Consider the following 16,695-nt stretch of genomic DNA (forward strand, 5'->3'; position numbering starts at 1 on the left):
AGACAGAGCTTTAATTCATTTGAAAGCTTGACTCTTAGTCTTGTCCATCCAAATTGGAAGTCCCAAAAACCAGTTTTTATTTGTTATTATCTATCGTCCACCTGGTCGTTACTGTGAGTTTCTCTGTGAATTTTCAGACCTTTTGTCTGACTTAGTGTTTAGCTCAGATAAGATAATTATAGTGGGCGATTTTAACATCCACACAGATGCTGAGAATGACAGCCTCAACACTGCATTTAATCTATTATTAGACTCTATTGGCTTTGCTCAAAATGTAAATGAGTCCACCCACCACTTTAATCATATCTTAGATCTTGTTCTGACTTATGGTATGGAAATAGAAGACTTAACAGTATTCCCTGAAAACTCCCTTCTGTCTGATCATTTCTTAATAACATTTACATTTACTCTGATGGACTACCCAGCAGTGGGGAATAAGTTTCATTACACTAGAAGTCTTTCAGAAAGCGCTGTAACTAGGTTTAAGGATATGATCCTTCTTTATGTTCTCTAATGCCATATACCAACACAGTGCAGAGTAGCTACCTAAACTCTGTAAGTGAGATAGAGTATCTTGTCAATAGTTTTACATCCTCATTGAAGACAACTTTGGATGCTGTAGCTCCTCTGAAAAAGAGAGCTTTAAATCAGAAGTGCCTGACTCCCGTTGGTATAACTCACAAACTCGTAGTTTAAAGCAGATAACCCGTAAGTTGGAGAGGAAATGGCGTCTCACTAATTTAGAAGATCTTCACTTAGCCTGGAAAAAGAGTCTGTTGCTCTATAAAAAGCCCTCTGTAAAGCTAGGACATCTTTCTACTCATCACTAATTGAAGAAAATAAGAACAACCCCAGGTTTCTTTTCAGCACTGTAGCCAGGCTGACAAGAGTCAGAGCTCTATTGAGCTGAGTATCCATTAACTTTAACTAGTAATGACTTCATGACTTTCTTTGCTAACAAAATTTTAACTATTAGAGAAAAAATTACTCATAACCATCCCAAAGACGTATCGTTATCTTTGGCTGCTTTCAGTGATGCCGGAATTTGGTTAGACTCTTTCTCTCCGATTGTTCTGTCTGAGTTATTTTCATTGGTTACTTCATCCAAACCATCAACATGTTTATTAGACCCCATTCCTACCAGGCTGCTCAAGGAAGCCCTACCATTATTTAAATGCTTCGATCTTAATATGATCAATCTATCTTTGTTAGTTGGCTATGTACCACAGGCTTTTAAGGTGGCAGTAATTAAACCATTACTTAAAAAGCCATCACTTGACCCAGCTATCTTAGCTAATTATAGGCCAATCTCCAACCTTCCTTTTCCTCTCAAAATTCTTGAAAGGGTAGTTGTAAAACAGCTAACTGATCATCTGCAGAGGAATGGTCTATTTGAAGAGTTTCAGTCAGGTTTTAGAATTCATCATAGTACAGAAACAGCATTAGTGAAGGTTACAAATGATCTTCTTATGCCTTGGACAGTGGACTCGTCTCTGTGCTTGTTCTGTTAGACCTCAGTGCTGCTTTTGATACTGTTGACCATAAAATTTATTACAGAGATTAGAGCATGCCATAGGTATTAAAGGCACTGCGCTGCGGTGGTTTGAATCATATTTGTCTAATAGATTACAATTTGTTCATTTAAATGGGGAATCTTCTTCACAGACTAATGTTAATTATGGAGTTCCACAAGGTTCTGTGCTAGGACCAATTTTATTCACTTTATACATGCTTCCCTTAGGCAGTATTATTAGACGGTATTGCTTAAATTTTCATTGTTACGCAGATGATACCCAGCTTTATCTATCCATGAAGCCAGAGGACACCACACAATTAGCTAACTGCAGGATTGTCTTACAGACATAAAGACATGGATGACCTCTAATTTCCTGCTTTTAAACTCAGATAAAACTGAAGTTATTGTACTTGGCCCCACAAATCTTAGAAACATGGTGTCTAACCAGATCCTTACTCTGGATGGCATTACCCTGACCTCTAGTAATACTGTGAGAAATCTTGGAGTCATTTTTGATCAGGATATGTCATTCAAAGCGCATATTAAACAATATGTAGGACTGCTTTTTTGCATTTATGCAATATCTCTAAAATTAGAAAGGTCTTGTCTCAGAGTGATGCTGAAAAACTAATTCATGCATTTATTTCCTCTAGGCTGGACTATTGTAATTCATTATTATTAGGTTGTCCTAAAAGATCCCTAAAAAGCCTTCAGTTAATTCAAAATGCTGCAGCTAGAGTACTAACGGGGACTAGAAGGAGAGAGCATATCTCACCCATATTGGCCTCTCTTCATTGGCTTCCTGTTAATTCTAGAATAGAATTTAAAATTCTTCTTCTTACTTATAAGGTTTGAATAATCAGGTCCCATCTTATCTTAGGGACCCCGTAGTACCATATCACCCCAATAGAGCGCTTTGCTCTCAGACTGCAGGCTTACTTGTAGTTCCTAGGGTTTGTAAGAGTAGAATGGGAGGCAGAGCCTTCAGCTTTCAGGCTCCTCTCCTCTGGAACCAGCTCCCAATTCAGATCAGGGAGACAGACACCCTCTCTACTTTTAAGATTAGGCTTAAAACTTTCCTTTTTGCTAAGCTTATAGTTAGGGCTGGATCAGGTGACCCTGAACCATCCCTTAGTTATGCTGCTATAGACGTAGACTGCTGGGGGGTTCCCATGATGCACTGTTTCTTTCTCTTTTGCTCTGTATGCACCACTCTGCATTTAATCATTAGTGATCGATCTCTGCTCCCCTCCACAGCATGTCTTTTTCCTGGTTCTCCTCCCTCAGCCCCAACTAGTCCCAGCAGAAGACTGCCCCTCCCTGAGCCTGGTTCTGCTGGAGGTTTCTTCCTGTTAAAAGGGAGTTTTTCCTTCCCACTGTAGCCAAGTGCTTGCTCACAGGGGGTCGTTCTGACCGTTGGGGTTTTACATAATTATTGTATGGCCTTGCCTTACAATATAAAGCGCCTTGGGGCAACTGTTTGTTGTGATTTGGCGCTATATAAAAAAAAATTGAATTGAATTGAATTTTTAATGCATTTCCAAAAAATTCAAAAAACATTTTTCATGTTATCATTATGGGGTGTTGTGAGTAGAATTTTGAGGGAAAAATTAAATTATTCCATTTGGAATAAGGCTGTAAGGGCCCTGTCACACCTTGATGATTTAATCAGAGTATGCTCACGTATGAAAAAATGCACAGAATACAATGCATTTGTTGCCACCAATCGGTTTGGGTCGTTACAATTATGGTATGGTCTGGGTTAAGTCTGGTTTGGTTTGCGTTTCCACCACCGGCAGAACCCTTTGGCACACACATCATCAAACACGCGTACGCTGTTGGGCGGCCTCTCCGCTCCACACGGAGGCCAAACAGAGAAGTTTAACATTTTTTAAATTTTATTTTTTTTTATTTTTGTCTTGAATGAATGGGGTGCTGTGACTCTTTTAACTTTTAAAATAAGTCTTGTTGTGGCACAAAGAGCCAGCGTTCTCTGGTTCAGGGTGAAAAACACACAAAACACAGAGGGACTTCTTTTAAAATGCTACATTTCTTCAGCCACAACAAGGAACTAAAGTAGTTTCAGACATCGTTTTCCAAAATCAGGACGCTTTACGTGGATAAGTTTTCGTCAGACTGTGGTGATGAATCTGACCGAAACAAACAAGTTAGATTAAGACTTTATATTTATTCCGTGTGAATGGTTTTAATATTTGTAACAGTCTGAACTGTTTGCATGAGAACTGCAGCTTTCAGTTTTTCAGCCAATCAATGAACATATTTCCATTTATGAGTAACTTACAAGAAACGTGTCAAACGTGTCAAACATATGCAGAACACGAGACATATGCTGTCATGCGTCGAAAATATTTTGCATGCCCAAAATTTTTCGACGTGCTCACTGTATTATGACGTGCTTCAGTTTGCTCTTAACTTAAACAAAACTTACCCATAACTTATTAGATGTACGCCAGCATATGCCAGCATTTTTAATACGAGGGTTAGGGTTACTCGTATACTCGGCATACACAGGCTAAATCGTCAAGGTGTGACAGGAGTGTCACATAACAAAATGTGGAAAAAGTGAAGCACCGTGAATACTTTCCGGATGCACTGTACATTGTCAGTAAATGTTCAGGAGTATGTGTGCGGGGTGGTTTTGAAAGCAAGTCAAGTTAAACCATAAACTCTAAACCATCAGTGACTCACCAGTCTATGACATCACCCATCTCCTCCTCCTCTTCTTCAGCATTCTTGATCCTTTCCATCTCTCTTTCCGCTCCTGTGGTCTCCTCCACAGCGGTCCACAGCTGCTTTTCTACCTCACACTCTGGCTTCTTAGTGTCGATGAAACTCTCCTGACCACCAGCCCTGCCATCAACCAGTTTGTCCTCCTCTTCTCCCTCCTGCTGTGGTTTCCCTGATGCCTGGAGGACTTGTTCCAGTTGCTGTTCTGCTTCTGGTTTTGAGGGCAGCAATGGCGCCAAATCCAAAACCGCGTGCTCATTGCCTTGTTTGGCAGAAAACTCCAGTGAGACTGCTTGTTCTGCACTGGGTCTCTTGGGTTCTTTGGGCTCCTCTTCCACTGGTGGTGCACCAGGCTGGGCAGGAGGTGGGACTATGTGATGTGCTTCTTTTTCTGTGGTTGGCTCCTGCTTGAGAGGAGCGCCTGCCTCTGCAGCATCTTCACTGTGGAAACTAGGACAAACAAACAGAAAAACCCTAAAACACCCAAAACAAAAAGGATTATATATTTGCTACTGTATATTTAAGAAGCAAACAAGAACATTAGCAACACAGACAGATGATCAGGGAGAAAATAAAGTGGAGAAGCAAGCAGGCAGATGTCCCAATGGCTGTTCTTACCCTCTGCACAAAGGTTTTGTGTATTCTTGAGAGATAATATCCTTGGCAGAGATCTGTTCAGGCTTATCTTTCCCAATTCTCCCTTCAAGGACTTTCCACAGAGGTGTTTCTGCTTCACTCATCCTCCTCTCAGGGGGTGGCACTAAGGTCAAGACCTCTATCTTGATTTGTTTATTCTGAGTGTTCGACCGACCACTGGCGCCTGATGGGATGTCAGGCGGTGTACGTACATCAGATATTTTAATTTCTGTGTTTGACATTAAACCTTCCTTTAAGGTCGAGGGCGGCACAAGACTGAAAGAGGAAGACAAACAGGAAATGCCCAGAAGAAAGGTGAAAAAAGACAGGCAGAAGACCATGAAACAAATCAGACACAAGAAAGACAGATAGGAAGGGACAGTGAAACAATATAAAAAAAAAGATCATAAAGAATCAGATGAACAGAATCACCAAGAAATCACCACAGAGAAATAACTGAATGAAATACTGATTCGGCTGAAAGTGAAATAATATATTTTCCAGTTCTTTCATGGTTGCATAAAAGAGAGTGATTGATTTTATTTAAAGATTACAGACAGCAGATAACAGCAGTTACAGAGATAAAAACAAACACAGCTCAAAGAAAGGTAATCCACAACCTCAGTCTAAGCTTTGTGCATTAAACATTGCAATGAAACTTCGAGTATTTCTAATTTCCATGTGAATTTTCATGTAATTTCAAGATTTTTGAAAATATCAACATTTCATCATTTTAGTGATTATTTGTGCACATTTTTTGGTGTCACCTACACTTTAATTGTACACTGTGAAAGTGATTGAGATGTAGTGCACACAGAGAAGTGCTGAAATGGATGAAATGGACAAATAACATTTATGCCCTCTGAGAGAGAGCTTGTAATCAAAAATATTTTAACATTTTATTTATAAAAATCAACCTGATATTTTTGTGTACATACAAAAATATGACCCCCAAAAGGAGGAACACCAAACAGACCAACTGCATAAGCATGAAGGTTGATGGCTTTCTTTGCCTGCAGTCCTAGGTCAGTATTAAATTCCCTGCAGTCTTTATATCCCTTTGGGGAATTACATTTCTTGCCACCAAGCTTATCCTGCACAGGTTATTAAGCAAGAAGTGAAATACAGCTGTATCACTCTTGCAGAAGTAACAATTTCCAAACTGGTGGAGGTTACAGTTGTATGTAAAAGTTTGGGCACACCAGATGATTTTCATGATTTTCCTTTATAAATCATTGGTTTTTTGGATCAGCAATTTCAGTTAAATATATCATATAGTAGACAAACACAATGATATTTGAGAAGCGAAATTAAGTTTATAGGATTTACAGAAAGTGTGCAATAATTCTTTAAACAACATTAGGCAGGTGCATAAATTTGGGCACCCTGTCATGACCGGCCCTGTTCCAGGCTTCAATCCCTTTTTTGCCCCTTTCTTTGCGGCAGCTTCTTTTCCCACTTTGATTTATTAGTGGTTTATTTTCATCATGTGTTCTATTTTTGCTTGTTACTTTCTTTCTTTGTTACTTTTATACTCCAGTCATGTTTCAGTTCCGTTCTGGTTTTGTTCTATCAGTTTGTGTTTTTATGGGTCTTCATTTAGTTATCATCTGCCTATTTTTGCTGTTCTGTTATAGGTGGTTCTCTAGTGTCAGGTTTTGTTTTCACAGTCTCTGTTCAATTTGTAACTTTGTTTAGCCACCTTGGTTTCTTAGTCTGTTCCAGTTTAGTTTTGTCTTGGTGATGTTTTCTTTCAGTTCTCATGTTCATGCCTGGTTTGTCATTGTATTATATTCTGCCCCTGATTCCTATTGTAGCTCTGTTCTGCTTTTGCCATTTGTTTCCACTCCACACCTCCCATCAAGTCTTCTCGTCTCATGCCCAGTTATTTGTTACTTCACTTCACTACACCTGCCCCATGTCTTTGTCTTCCATCTTGTTTATGTCTGCTTTGTGTTTCCATTCACTCACACTCTTGCTGCCAGCTCATGTGTCTTTGTCTATTACATCACTCCACTCTGTGTTCCCCTTCCTTCACTATCTTGCACAGTGCTTACTCTTTGTCCACTAGCCACTCCCCCTTTCTAGAATCTTCCCTTCACACATGCACCTTGTTACCTAATCAGTCTATACATGCACTTTGTTTACTCCACCTGTTATTTAAGCCTCCACAAACTCACAGCTCACTGCCAGATTGTTGTCTAGTACACTTTCCAGCGCCCTTCACTGTCCTGATTTTGTCTTGCCGTGTTACGAACCCTGCTCTGTTGTCTTCGACCATGTCTCTTGCCTCATCCCGGTTGTCGGTGTTTGCTCGTGCCTCTGAATCCTGCTCGTTTATGACTGCGTCTCAGCCTGACCCTTCTTGTACCTCTGCCTCACTGACTGATTACATGTGTACCGAACCTGATGCTGAATTAAAGACCACGCTTTCTCTTACACCCAAGTCAAGTCTGGGAGTCTGTATTGCGGGTCCAACCGCTCCTGGTGCCAGGCTGCCGCCCGGCTTGACACACCCCAACAGAAAATTACATCAGTATTTAGTAGATCCTTCTTTTGCAGAAATAACAGCCTCTAAACACTTCCTATAGCTTCCAATGAGAGTCTGGATTCTGGTTGAAAGTATTTTGGACCATTCTTTACATAACATCTCAGGTTTGTTGGTTGCCGAGCACGGACAGCCCACTTAAAATCACACCACAGAGTTTCAATAATATTCAGGTCTGGGGACTGAGACGGCCATTCCAGATCGTTGTACTTGTTCTTCTGCATGAATGCCTTAATAGATTTTGAGCAGTGTTTAGGGTCATTGTCTTGTTGAAAGATCCAGCCCCGGCGCAACTTCAACTTTGTCACTGATTCATGAACATTGTTCTCAAGAATCTGCTGATATTGACTGAAATCCATGTGACGCTCAACTTTAAGAAGCTTCCCAGTACCTGCACTGGCCACACAGCCCCACAGCATGATGGAACCGCCTCCAAATTTTACTGTACGTAGCAAGTGTTTTTCTTGGAATGCTGTGTTCTTTTTCAGCCATGCATACCGTCTCTTGTTATGTCAAATAACTCAATTTTCATTTCATCAGTCCACAGCACCTTATTCCAAAATGAAGCTGACTCATCAAATGTGCTTTGGCATACCTGAAGCGACTCTGTTTGTGGCGTGTACGCAGAAAAGGCTTCCTCTGCATTACAGCATCATACAGCATCTCTTTGTGCAAAGTGTGCTGTATAGCTGAACGATGCACAAAGACACTATCTGCAGCAAGATCATGTTGTAGGTCTTTGGAGCAGGTCTGTGGGTTGACTATGACTGTTCTCACCATCCTTCACTTCAGCTTATCTGAGATTTTTCTTGGCCTGCCACTTCGAGCCTTAACTAGTACTATGCCTGCGGTCTTCCATTTCCTCACTATGTTCCTCACAGTGGAAACTGACAGCTGAAATCTCTGAGGTAGCTTTTTGTATCCTTCCCCTAAACCATGATGTTGAACAATCTTTGTTTTCAGGTCATTTGAGAGTTGTTTAGAGGCTCCCATTTTGCCACTCATTAGAAGAGATGCAAAGAGAAAAACCATTTGTAAATGGCCACCTTAAATACCCTTTGTCATGATTGGATTCACCTGTGCATGGAGGTCAAAGGTCAATGAGCTTACCAAACCAATTTTGTGTTCCAATAATTAGTGCTAAATGTATTCAAATCAATGAAATGACAAGGGTGCCCAAATGTATGCACCTGCCCAATTTTGTTTAAATAATTATTGCACACATTATGTAAATACTAGAAACTTGATTTCACTTCTCCAATATCAGTGTGTTCGTCTGCTGTATGATATATTTAACTGAAATTTCTTATTCAGACAACCACTGATTTATAAAGGAAAATCATGAAAATTATCAGTGGTGCCCAAACTTTTACATACAACTGTAGATTAACTAGCCATACCAAATCATCTAAAATGATAAAATTATGCCTAGATAAACAACATGTCCTATAAACAGACTGATAACATTTGGAGTCAGATGGTACAATACAGTCCCTTCACATAAATGTGCATCACTTGTAGTACATAGCTGGTAGATGGTAGCTATCTTTTGTAAATTAGGTTGTGTCCCAGTTCAGCAGCTGCACACTTCTAATGTTGTGTTCACATGTCGGCTATAAGCGGGAGGCAGTAAACCGGATAAATTGACTGCATTTATATAGCGCTTTTCCATCTGCATCAGACGCACAAAGCGCTTTACAATAATGTCTCACATTCACCCCAATGTGAGGGTGCTGCCATACAAGGTACTCACTACACACCAGGAGCAACTAGGAGATTAAGGACCTTGCCCAAGAGCCCTTAGTGATTTTCCGGTCAGGCTGGGATTTGAACCAAGGACCCTCTGGTCTCAAGCCCAACACTTAATCACTAGACCATCACTTCCCCGGATGTTCCATTGTTTTCACTGAGATGTTCATGTTAAAAGTCTACCACCTCTGGCGGTGTTTGCAGCAACTGCGCACCTCTATGGCACATTCCATCAAAAGTTTAAAACCTTGCCATTTATCGCAGTAAAAAGGACAAAGCAGATGTTTTATCTTTAATGTGGAAGAAAGACAGGTAGAGGTAGATGATTTAAGTGAAAAGAGTCACCTGATTTTAATCAGATAAATGTGAATAATTTGGTTGATGTTTCAGAGAGGAATTAATTTGTAACAAAAGAAAAAGTTATGTTTTTCAGCTGCCATCACAGCCAGGGCTTCCTGCTTTAATACAGCATGTGCAAAATGCTAAACCTGGGCTGTATTTCAGTGACGTGAATTATTGCTGATGTCTTTACCACTGAAAAATGATGGCGCCTCACATCGTCACCTATCGTCTGCCCCTGTAGATGACAGGAATGCTGGTATAACAACTGCTGTGATGGTTTTTCTGTCACTGATGTGAACGCCAAATTCCCAGCCATTTACATCATAAGCGGGGTGAATGGGCTGTCCCATTTCAAAGGCTGATTGTAAAGCGGCCAACGTACACAGCCTACTTTCCCCTGAAAACAAAGGACAACAACAGGTGTATCCTTCACGACCCAAACAATCCCATGAATCATTGCACAATTTTTTTAATGACAAAACAGTTGGTATGTACAATTGTAAATAAGTAATGTTTATTGGTAAAGTATAAATAAGTATTGAAAAATGATTACTAAACGTAAGGGTTATAATGACTATCTCATGCTTGTCGCATGCAGCTGTCAAGATTGTCAGGTGATGGGGGTACTGCAAGAGAAACCTAATGACCCAATAGTAAAATGCTCCAAGATCTAGACAATCTCATTTCACAACGGTTTGTTCTGTGCTCCACTCTGTCTGACTGCCTGAAGCCTTAAGAGTTTTGTGTTACATAACCTTTAGAGGTATGCAAACCCTGAACCGGGACACAGTTATAGTCATTACTATAGTCTCAATTCTAACTTTTAGCTATCATCGTAGCTAGCCATGATATGTTGTCTAATTTTACTTAATGCTGTTCAAGTGTAACCTCTTGTACAAACAGACTCACATATTTGGCAAAAATGCCACATAGTACAAACAAACTATCTTCATGTAACAGTTAATTTAATTTGGCTATACTGGATATTGTTGCTCCATCAGAGCTTAGGCAATTAGTATAGTATGGCTGCATCATTAATCTAATAAGAAAGTACATTTTTTTTTTAATATGATGGTTCAAGGTCTTGTTCTTCCTTACAGTTATTTAAATACATCAAAATTTCTTGTCTTTGAGCAGAACTTACAAAAGCTTTTATCAATAACATTAGTTTGAAAGATATGAAGAACATGATCATCTTTTAGTTTTAAGACAGCACATCTTACATATATCACCAATCTGTAATACGTTTCAAGTATGGACACAAGAAAGCAATTTGAAAATACATTTTTCATGCCAATGTAAAGCCCCTTACTCATGTTCACAGATATGCATCCCAAAAGCTCATGGTCCATAACCAGAGGTGGGACAAAGTCATCATCAAGTCACTCTCAAGTCATGAATCAGCAAGTCCCAAGTCAAGTCTGAAGTCATAATGACCACCAAATTGTTTGCAAGCTGACTTCAGACTTGACTTGGGATTTGTAGATTGATGACGTGAGAATGACTTGACAGTGACTTCGTCCCACTTCTGTCTATAACTGTGACAATCCAGCGTGTGAAGATCACAGTTACCCGGTTCCATGCCAGACCTATATCATGTGATGTGAGCAAATAACAGTAGTCTAGCATGACCGTAGTATAACTATACCACAAACATCATGCTTCAGGAAAACCTCCTGGTGATGTCACGTCATGTTATGACAGCGCTACGGGCGCCACAGAAATGCATGGGTTTACCAAATGATGTCAAAGTTGGTAACTGAAAAAAGCATTTTCAAATATCTTGAAAATCCTCTCACAATTACAGCAAGACCACACCACAATGATGGAAAGTCCCAGTTGATCAAGGACCCCCTCCCACACCCTCAAAGGCAGCGATTCCCAAAGTGTGGGCTATGAAGGTGCTGCATATGGACCATGAGAGGTCATTAAAATAAATAAAGAAAAATGTCTTTGAATTCCAATTTGTAGTATGGTTTAAAATTACCTCAATATACGAGGGCTGTCCATAAAGTATAGGTCCTTTTTATTTTTTTCAAAAACTATATGGATTTCATTCATATGTTTTTACGTCAGACATGCTTGAACCCTCGTGCGCATGCGTGAGTTTTTCCACGCCTGTCGGTGACGTCATTCACCTGTGAGCACTCCTTGTGGGAGGAGTCGTCCAGCCCCTCATCGGAATTCCTTTGTCTGAGAAGTTGCTGAGAGACTGGCGCTTTGTTTGATCAAAATTCTTTCTAAACCTGTGAGGCACATCGAAGTGGACATGGTTCGAAAAATTAAGCTGGTAATGAAAGACGTGCGGGCGGATTGCAGCGTCGGCTCGCAGCCGCCGCGACGCTCCGCCACAGGAAAAACACCTCTGTTGGAAGCCTTAAGGACAAGTTGGAACATGTCCAGCTGTTAAACAATTTCTCATATACTCACTCCACTGAAAGCCATCAAAAGCCGCCTGGATTTTACAAATGGTTATCAACACGGAGGTGTTTTTCCTGTGCCGCCGCACCGCGCCGGCTGCGTCCCGACGCGCGGACCCGTCCGCACGTCTTTCATTAAAAACATCTCCATTAACAGTGGAATATCCGGATAAAATGCTGAAACCGACTTCTTCTGAAACTTCTCTGTTCTCTCACGACGTCCTGGATCAATAGAGCCTGAAATGTGGAGGTTTTAAGCTTGAAACAGGCTGACGACGGCGCCTGAGAGCGTTGCGCGACGTCTCGCACCGTGGGAAGTCCTTAAAGTGACAGTATCACCTCAAAATCTCTCATCAGCTGTTAAAATTTTTACCGAAAACCAGCTTAATTTTTCGAACCATGTCCACTTCGATGTGTCTCACAGGTTTAGAAAAAAATTTGATCAAACAAAGCGCCAGTCTCTCAGCAACTTCTCAGACAAAGGAATTCCGACGAGGGGCTGGACGACTCCTCCCACAAGGAGTGCTCACAGACGAATGACGTCACCGACAGGCGTGGAAAAACTCACGCATGCGCACGAGGGTTCAAGCATGTCTGACGTAAAAACATATGAATGAAATCCATATAGTTTTTGAAAAAAATAAAAAGGACCTATACTTTATGGACAGACCTCGTATGTGTGATTATTCTTAAAGTGGGATTTAAATAAGATGTTTATCTGATTTACTTAGTTTAAAATATTATATAAGGAAATACTTCATCTTAGTCTCAAATGTCGATCAGAATTGCGGTTAAAGGTTTGGATGGGTTGGATTTAGATTCATAATGTGCTGTAGTATTCTTAAGTATGCAAATGAGTGTTGTAAGGTTTTTCAATGTATGGAGAAGGGTTCGTGTGGTGAGCTTCGAGAATGCGTATCTGTGCATGGGAGAATGGAACTTAACTTCAAACAAGCATTGTTTTAAATTTCACTGTAGTAACTCACCACTGATTTTGGTTTACGGAGGTGAGAGTGAGTTTATTAGCTGATGACACTGTGTTCTCTCTGGATTGTGCCTTTCTGGGTTGTGATTGGCTGAGAATGTCTTGAACCTGGTGCTCTGTTGTAATACTGTTTTTTTCCACAAGAGGGAGGTGGGGAGCAGTAACAATGAAGGAGGTGGGCTGTGTTAAATCAGGTTTGAAGATTGACGGAGGCGTACGTGAGACGTCATTTTGTGTGTTTGTAGAGGAAGAGGCTGAAGACAGACTCCTCATTTTCTGCTTGTCCTCATCCGACCTGTTGGCCTCCAGACTGCACAGTGGAGCTACTTGTTTCTTACTCCTCCTCCTGTCTTCCTCCTCCCCGACTCTCCTCTCCTCTTTCCTTCTTCCTTCCAACTCTTCCATTTGTTTTTTCCTCTGCTCTTCCTCTTTCATTTTCCTTTCTGCTTCCTTTTTCTCCTCAGTCACAGGCTTCTCTTCTTTTTCTCTTTTCTTCATTTGGCTCTCCTTTTTCTTTTTCTCCAAATCCTCTTTCAGTAATCTCTCTTCTTCCTGTCTTTGTTCTCTTTGTTTTTCCTCTTGCAGTTGACGCTCCCTTTCTTCTTTCAGTTGTATCTGTCTCTCTTCCTCCATCCTTTGCATTCTCTCTCTCTCTTTTCTTTTCTCCTCTGCAACACGTCTTTTCTCCTCTTCTCTCTTCTGCCTCTCCTCTTCTATCCTTTTCTTTCTTTCTTCCTCTTCCCATTGCTTTTTCTCTTTTTCTTTCTGCTCATTGATTCTCTCTTTTGCTTTGCTTTTCTCCTCCTCTGCAACACATCTTTTCTCCTCTTCTCTTTTCTGCCTCTCCTCCTCTTCTACCCTTTTCTTTCTCTCTTCCTCCATCCTTTGCATTCTCTCTCTTTCTTTTCTTTTCTCCTCCTCAACATGTCTTTTTTCCTCTTCTCTCTTCTGTCTCTCTTCCTCTTCTACTATTTTCTTTCTCTCTTCCTCAATCCTTTGCATTCTCTCTTTCTCTTTTATTTTCTCCTCCTCAACACGTCTTTTCTCCTCTTCTCTCTTCTGCCTCTCCTCTTCTATCCTTTTCCTTTCTTCCTCTTCCCTTTGCTTTTTCTCTTTTTCTTTCTGCTCCTTATTGATTCTCTCTGTTGCTTTTCTTTTCTCCTCTTCTCTTTTCTGCCTCTCCTCTTCTATATTTTTCTTTCTTTCTTCCAACTCCTTTTTCATTCTCTCTTTTTCTGCCTGCTCCTTCAGTATACGTTCTTTTGCTTTCTCTTTCTCCTCCTCTTCAACACGTTTTCTCTCCTCCTCTGTCTTCTGTCTCTCAGTTTCTTCTTTTTTCCTCTTCTCCAATCTGTCACTTTCTTCATTTAGGAATCTCTTCTTCTCTGTCTCCTCCTTCAATCTTTCCTCCTCCTTCTCCACTTTCAACAATCTCTGCTGTTCTTCGGCCTCTCTCTGTCTTTCATCCTCAGCTTCTTTTACTCTCTTCTCTTCCTTCTCTATCCTCATTCTCTCCTCCTCTGATCCTTTTTTCCTTCCCTCTTTGTCCTGCTTCAGTAAAGGATCTTCATATTTCCTCCTCCCTTCATCCAGCAGAACTTTTTTCTCCTCTATCTGATGTTCTCTCTCTTTCTCTGCAGTCTTCTGCTTTTCCTCCTCTTCATGGACCCATTTTTGATCCTTCGTATTTCTTTGCTCCTCAGTCACTCTTATTTCCTTCATCCTTTTCTCCTCTTTTATCGTTATCAGTAATCTCTCATGCTCAAGTTTCCTGAGTTTCTCCTTTTCCTCCTCCAATTCTTTCTCTATCCTCTCCTGCTCTCTTTTTATTCTCTCTTCCTCATCCTGCTTCTTCCTCTCCTGCTTATCTCTCTTCTCTTTAAGGAGTCTCTCCCCCTCACGTTTTCTCCTGTCCTGCTCCTTCTTGACCTCCTCTTCCTCCTCTAACAGTCTCTTCCTCTCCTCCTGTAACAGTCTCCTCTTCTCCTCCTCTATCAGTCTCCTCTTCTCCTCCTCTATCAGTCTCTTTTTCTTCTCCTCCTCTAATAGTCTCTTCTTCTCCTCCTCTATCAGTCTCTTTTTCTTCTCCTCCTCTAATAGTCTCTTCTTCTCCTCTAACAGTCTGTTTTTCTTCTCCTCCTCTAATAGTCTCTTCTTCTCCTCCTCTAACAGTCTGTTTTTCTTCTCCTCCTCTAACAGTCTCCTCTTCTCCTCCTCTAATGGTCTGTTTTTCTTCTCCTCCTCTAATAGTCTCTTCTTCTCCTCCTCTATCAGTCTCTTTTTCTTCTCCTCCTCTAATAGTCTCTTCTTCTCCTCTAACAGTCTGTTTTTCTTCTCCTCCTCTAACAGTCTCCTCTTCTCCTCCTCTAGCAGTCTGTTTTTCTTCTCCTCCTCCTCCCTCAACTGCTCCTGTTTCTTTCTCTTCTCTTTCAAGAGGCTCTCTTCCTCCTCACGCTTCCTCCTTTCCTTCTCCTTCTTGACCTCCTCTTCCTTCTGTCTCTTCTCCTCCTGGTGTTTTGTTCTTTTCTTGTCTTCCTGCATTAAGATATTGCTCTCTGTGTCCATGAGCTTTGCACTCTGCACCTTCTCATTCCATGTCCTTTCCCCGTCTGGTTTCTGAAGAACGTTTTCCTCCTCTTTGTCTCTTTTCTTCTCCTGCTCTTCCTTCATCACCCTTTTCTCCATTGGCCCTGGCTCTAAACAATCTCTAACTGATGACTTTTTTCCAGGGGCGTTTTCATGGTTGTTTTGCTCAAAACTGTAGAACAGATTTAAAATATCCTTTCATTATTTATATCTGTGCAACAAATCTCAACACAAAGTAACACAACCTGAAGTCTGATGTGTCTATGACGATAGATTTTAAATTTACTGCGATATCAGTGATACTCACCCTGGTGGACACCTTTTGATAGTGTCCCGTTTAGAATCATCCTCTTCCACAAACAAACCTCCAAAATCAGACTCAACCTTTTCAGCCAGAAACGGGTTATTTTTACTTTTAGTTTCCATGGCTGGCCTTTTCACACCCATTTCTCGTTCAGGATTTGGCTGTTTAGGAGTGATAAACGCCGCCAATACATTTGTGGATGGCTGTTGGGGGGTGGAGCTCTCAGAGCAGGAGAAAGGCCATGGAGGGGGTGGGGCTATGATCAGCTCTGAACAGGATTGGCCTGGACTGTGGATAGAAATGCTGGAGGTCAGGAATAAAAGGTCCATAAATTTAGAATCCACAAAGGATGTAGATGCCACAAAACAGTGGAAGGTTTTGTTAAGGGCAAACGTGCAGGAGGTGATGAGGGGGATGACAAGCAGGAGGGAAAGCAAACAACTGATATGTTTTCTCCAGCCATGTGCTCAAGATCACTGAAAAAGGCAACATTTAAACCAATCTATTTTTTTAGCACCATGTCTGCCAAACATTATTGAAGTCTGGCATACCAAACTCCCTCCCTCCATCCATCCATCCATCCATGTACCTACCTACACTTGCTGCATAACAACAATATTGTCACATTCTGTGGTATATCAGTTCTCATCACGCAGTGCAGCGGCATTCTAGTCACAAAGTGACAGTATTCTGATTTTCTATTGTGTGTCAGCTGTTCCTGTTGTGTGTTCTCCAAAAAACTGTGATGGACTGCCACATGACTTTGGGCTATCTTCAGCCCAAGTGAACCTGTGCTTTAATCCACCCCTGATTCTGGTGCTAATCATTTCTACACTTTACTCAAAGTGTGACGTAATTTTT

General features: G+C 41.0%; 1 protein-coding gene across 1 annotated transcript in view; it reads right to left on the reverse strand.

Moving 5' to 3' along the window:
* LOC117517924 (titin-like) overlaps positions 1–16,695 on the reverse strand; it is a 167,291-nt gene that overhangs the window by 96,792 nt on the left and 53,804 nt on the right. The window contains 5 exon segments of the mRNA XM_034179057.1: positions 4,226–4,738; positions 4,883–5,176; positions 12,946–14,814; positions 15,343–15,702; positions 15,838–16,122. Of these exon segments, the coding sequence (XP_034034948.1) occupies positions 4,226–4,738; positions 4,883–5,176; positions 12,946–14,814; positions 15,343–15,702; positions 15,838–16,122 (3,321 nt within the window).

Source organism: Thalassophryne amazonica, chromosome 9, assembly GCF_902500255.1.
Source record: "Thalassophryne amazonica chromosome 9, fThaAma1.1, whole genome shotgun sequence".
Lineage (NCBI taxonomy): Eukaryota > Metazoa > Chordata > Actinopteri > Batrachoidiformes > Batrachoididae > Thalassophryne > Thalassophryne amazonica.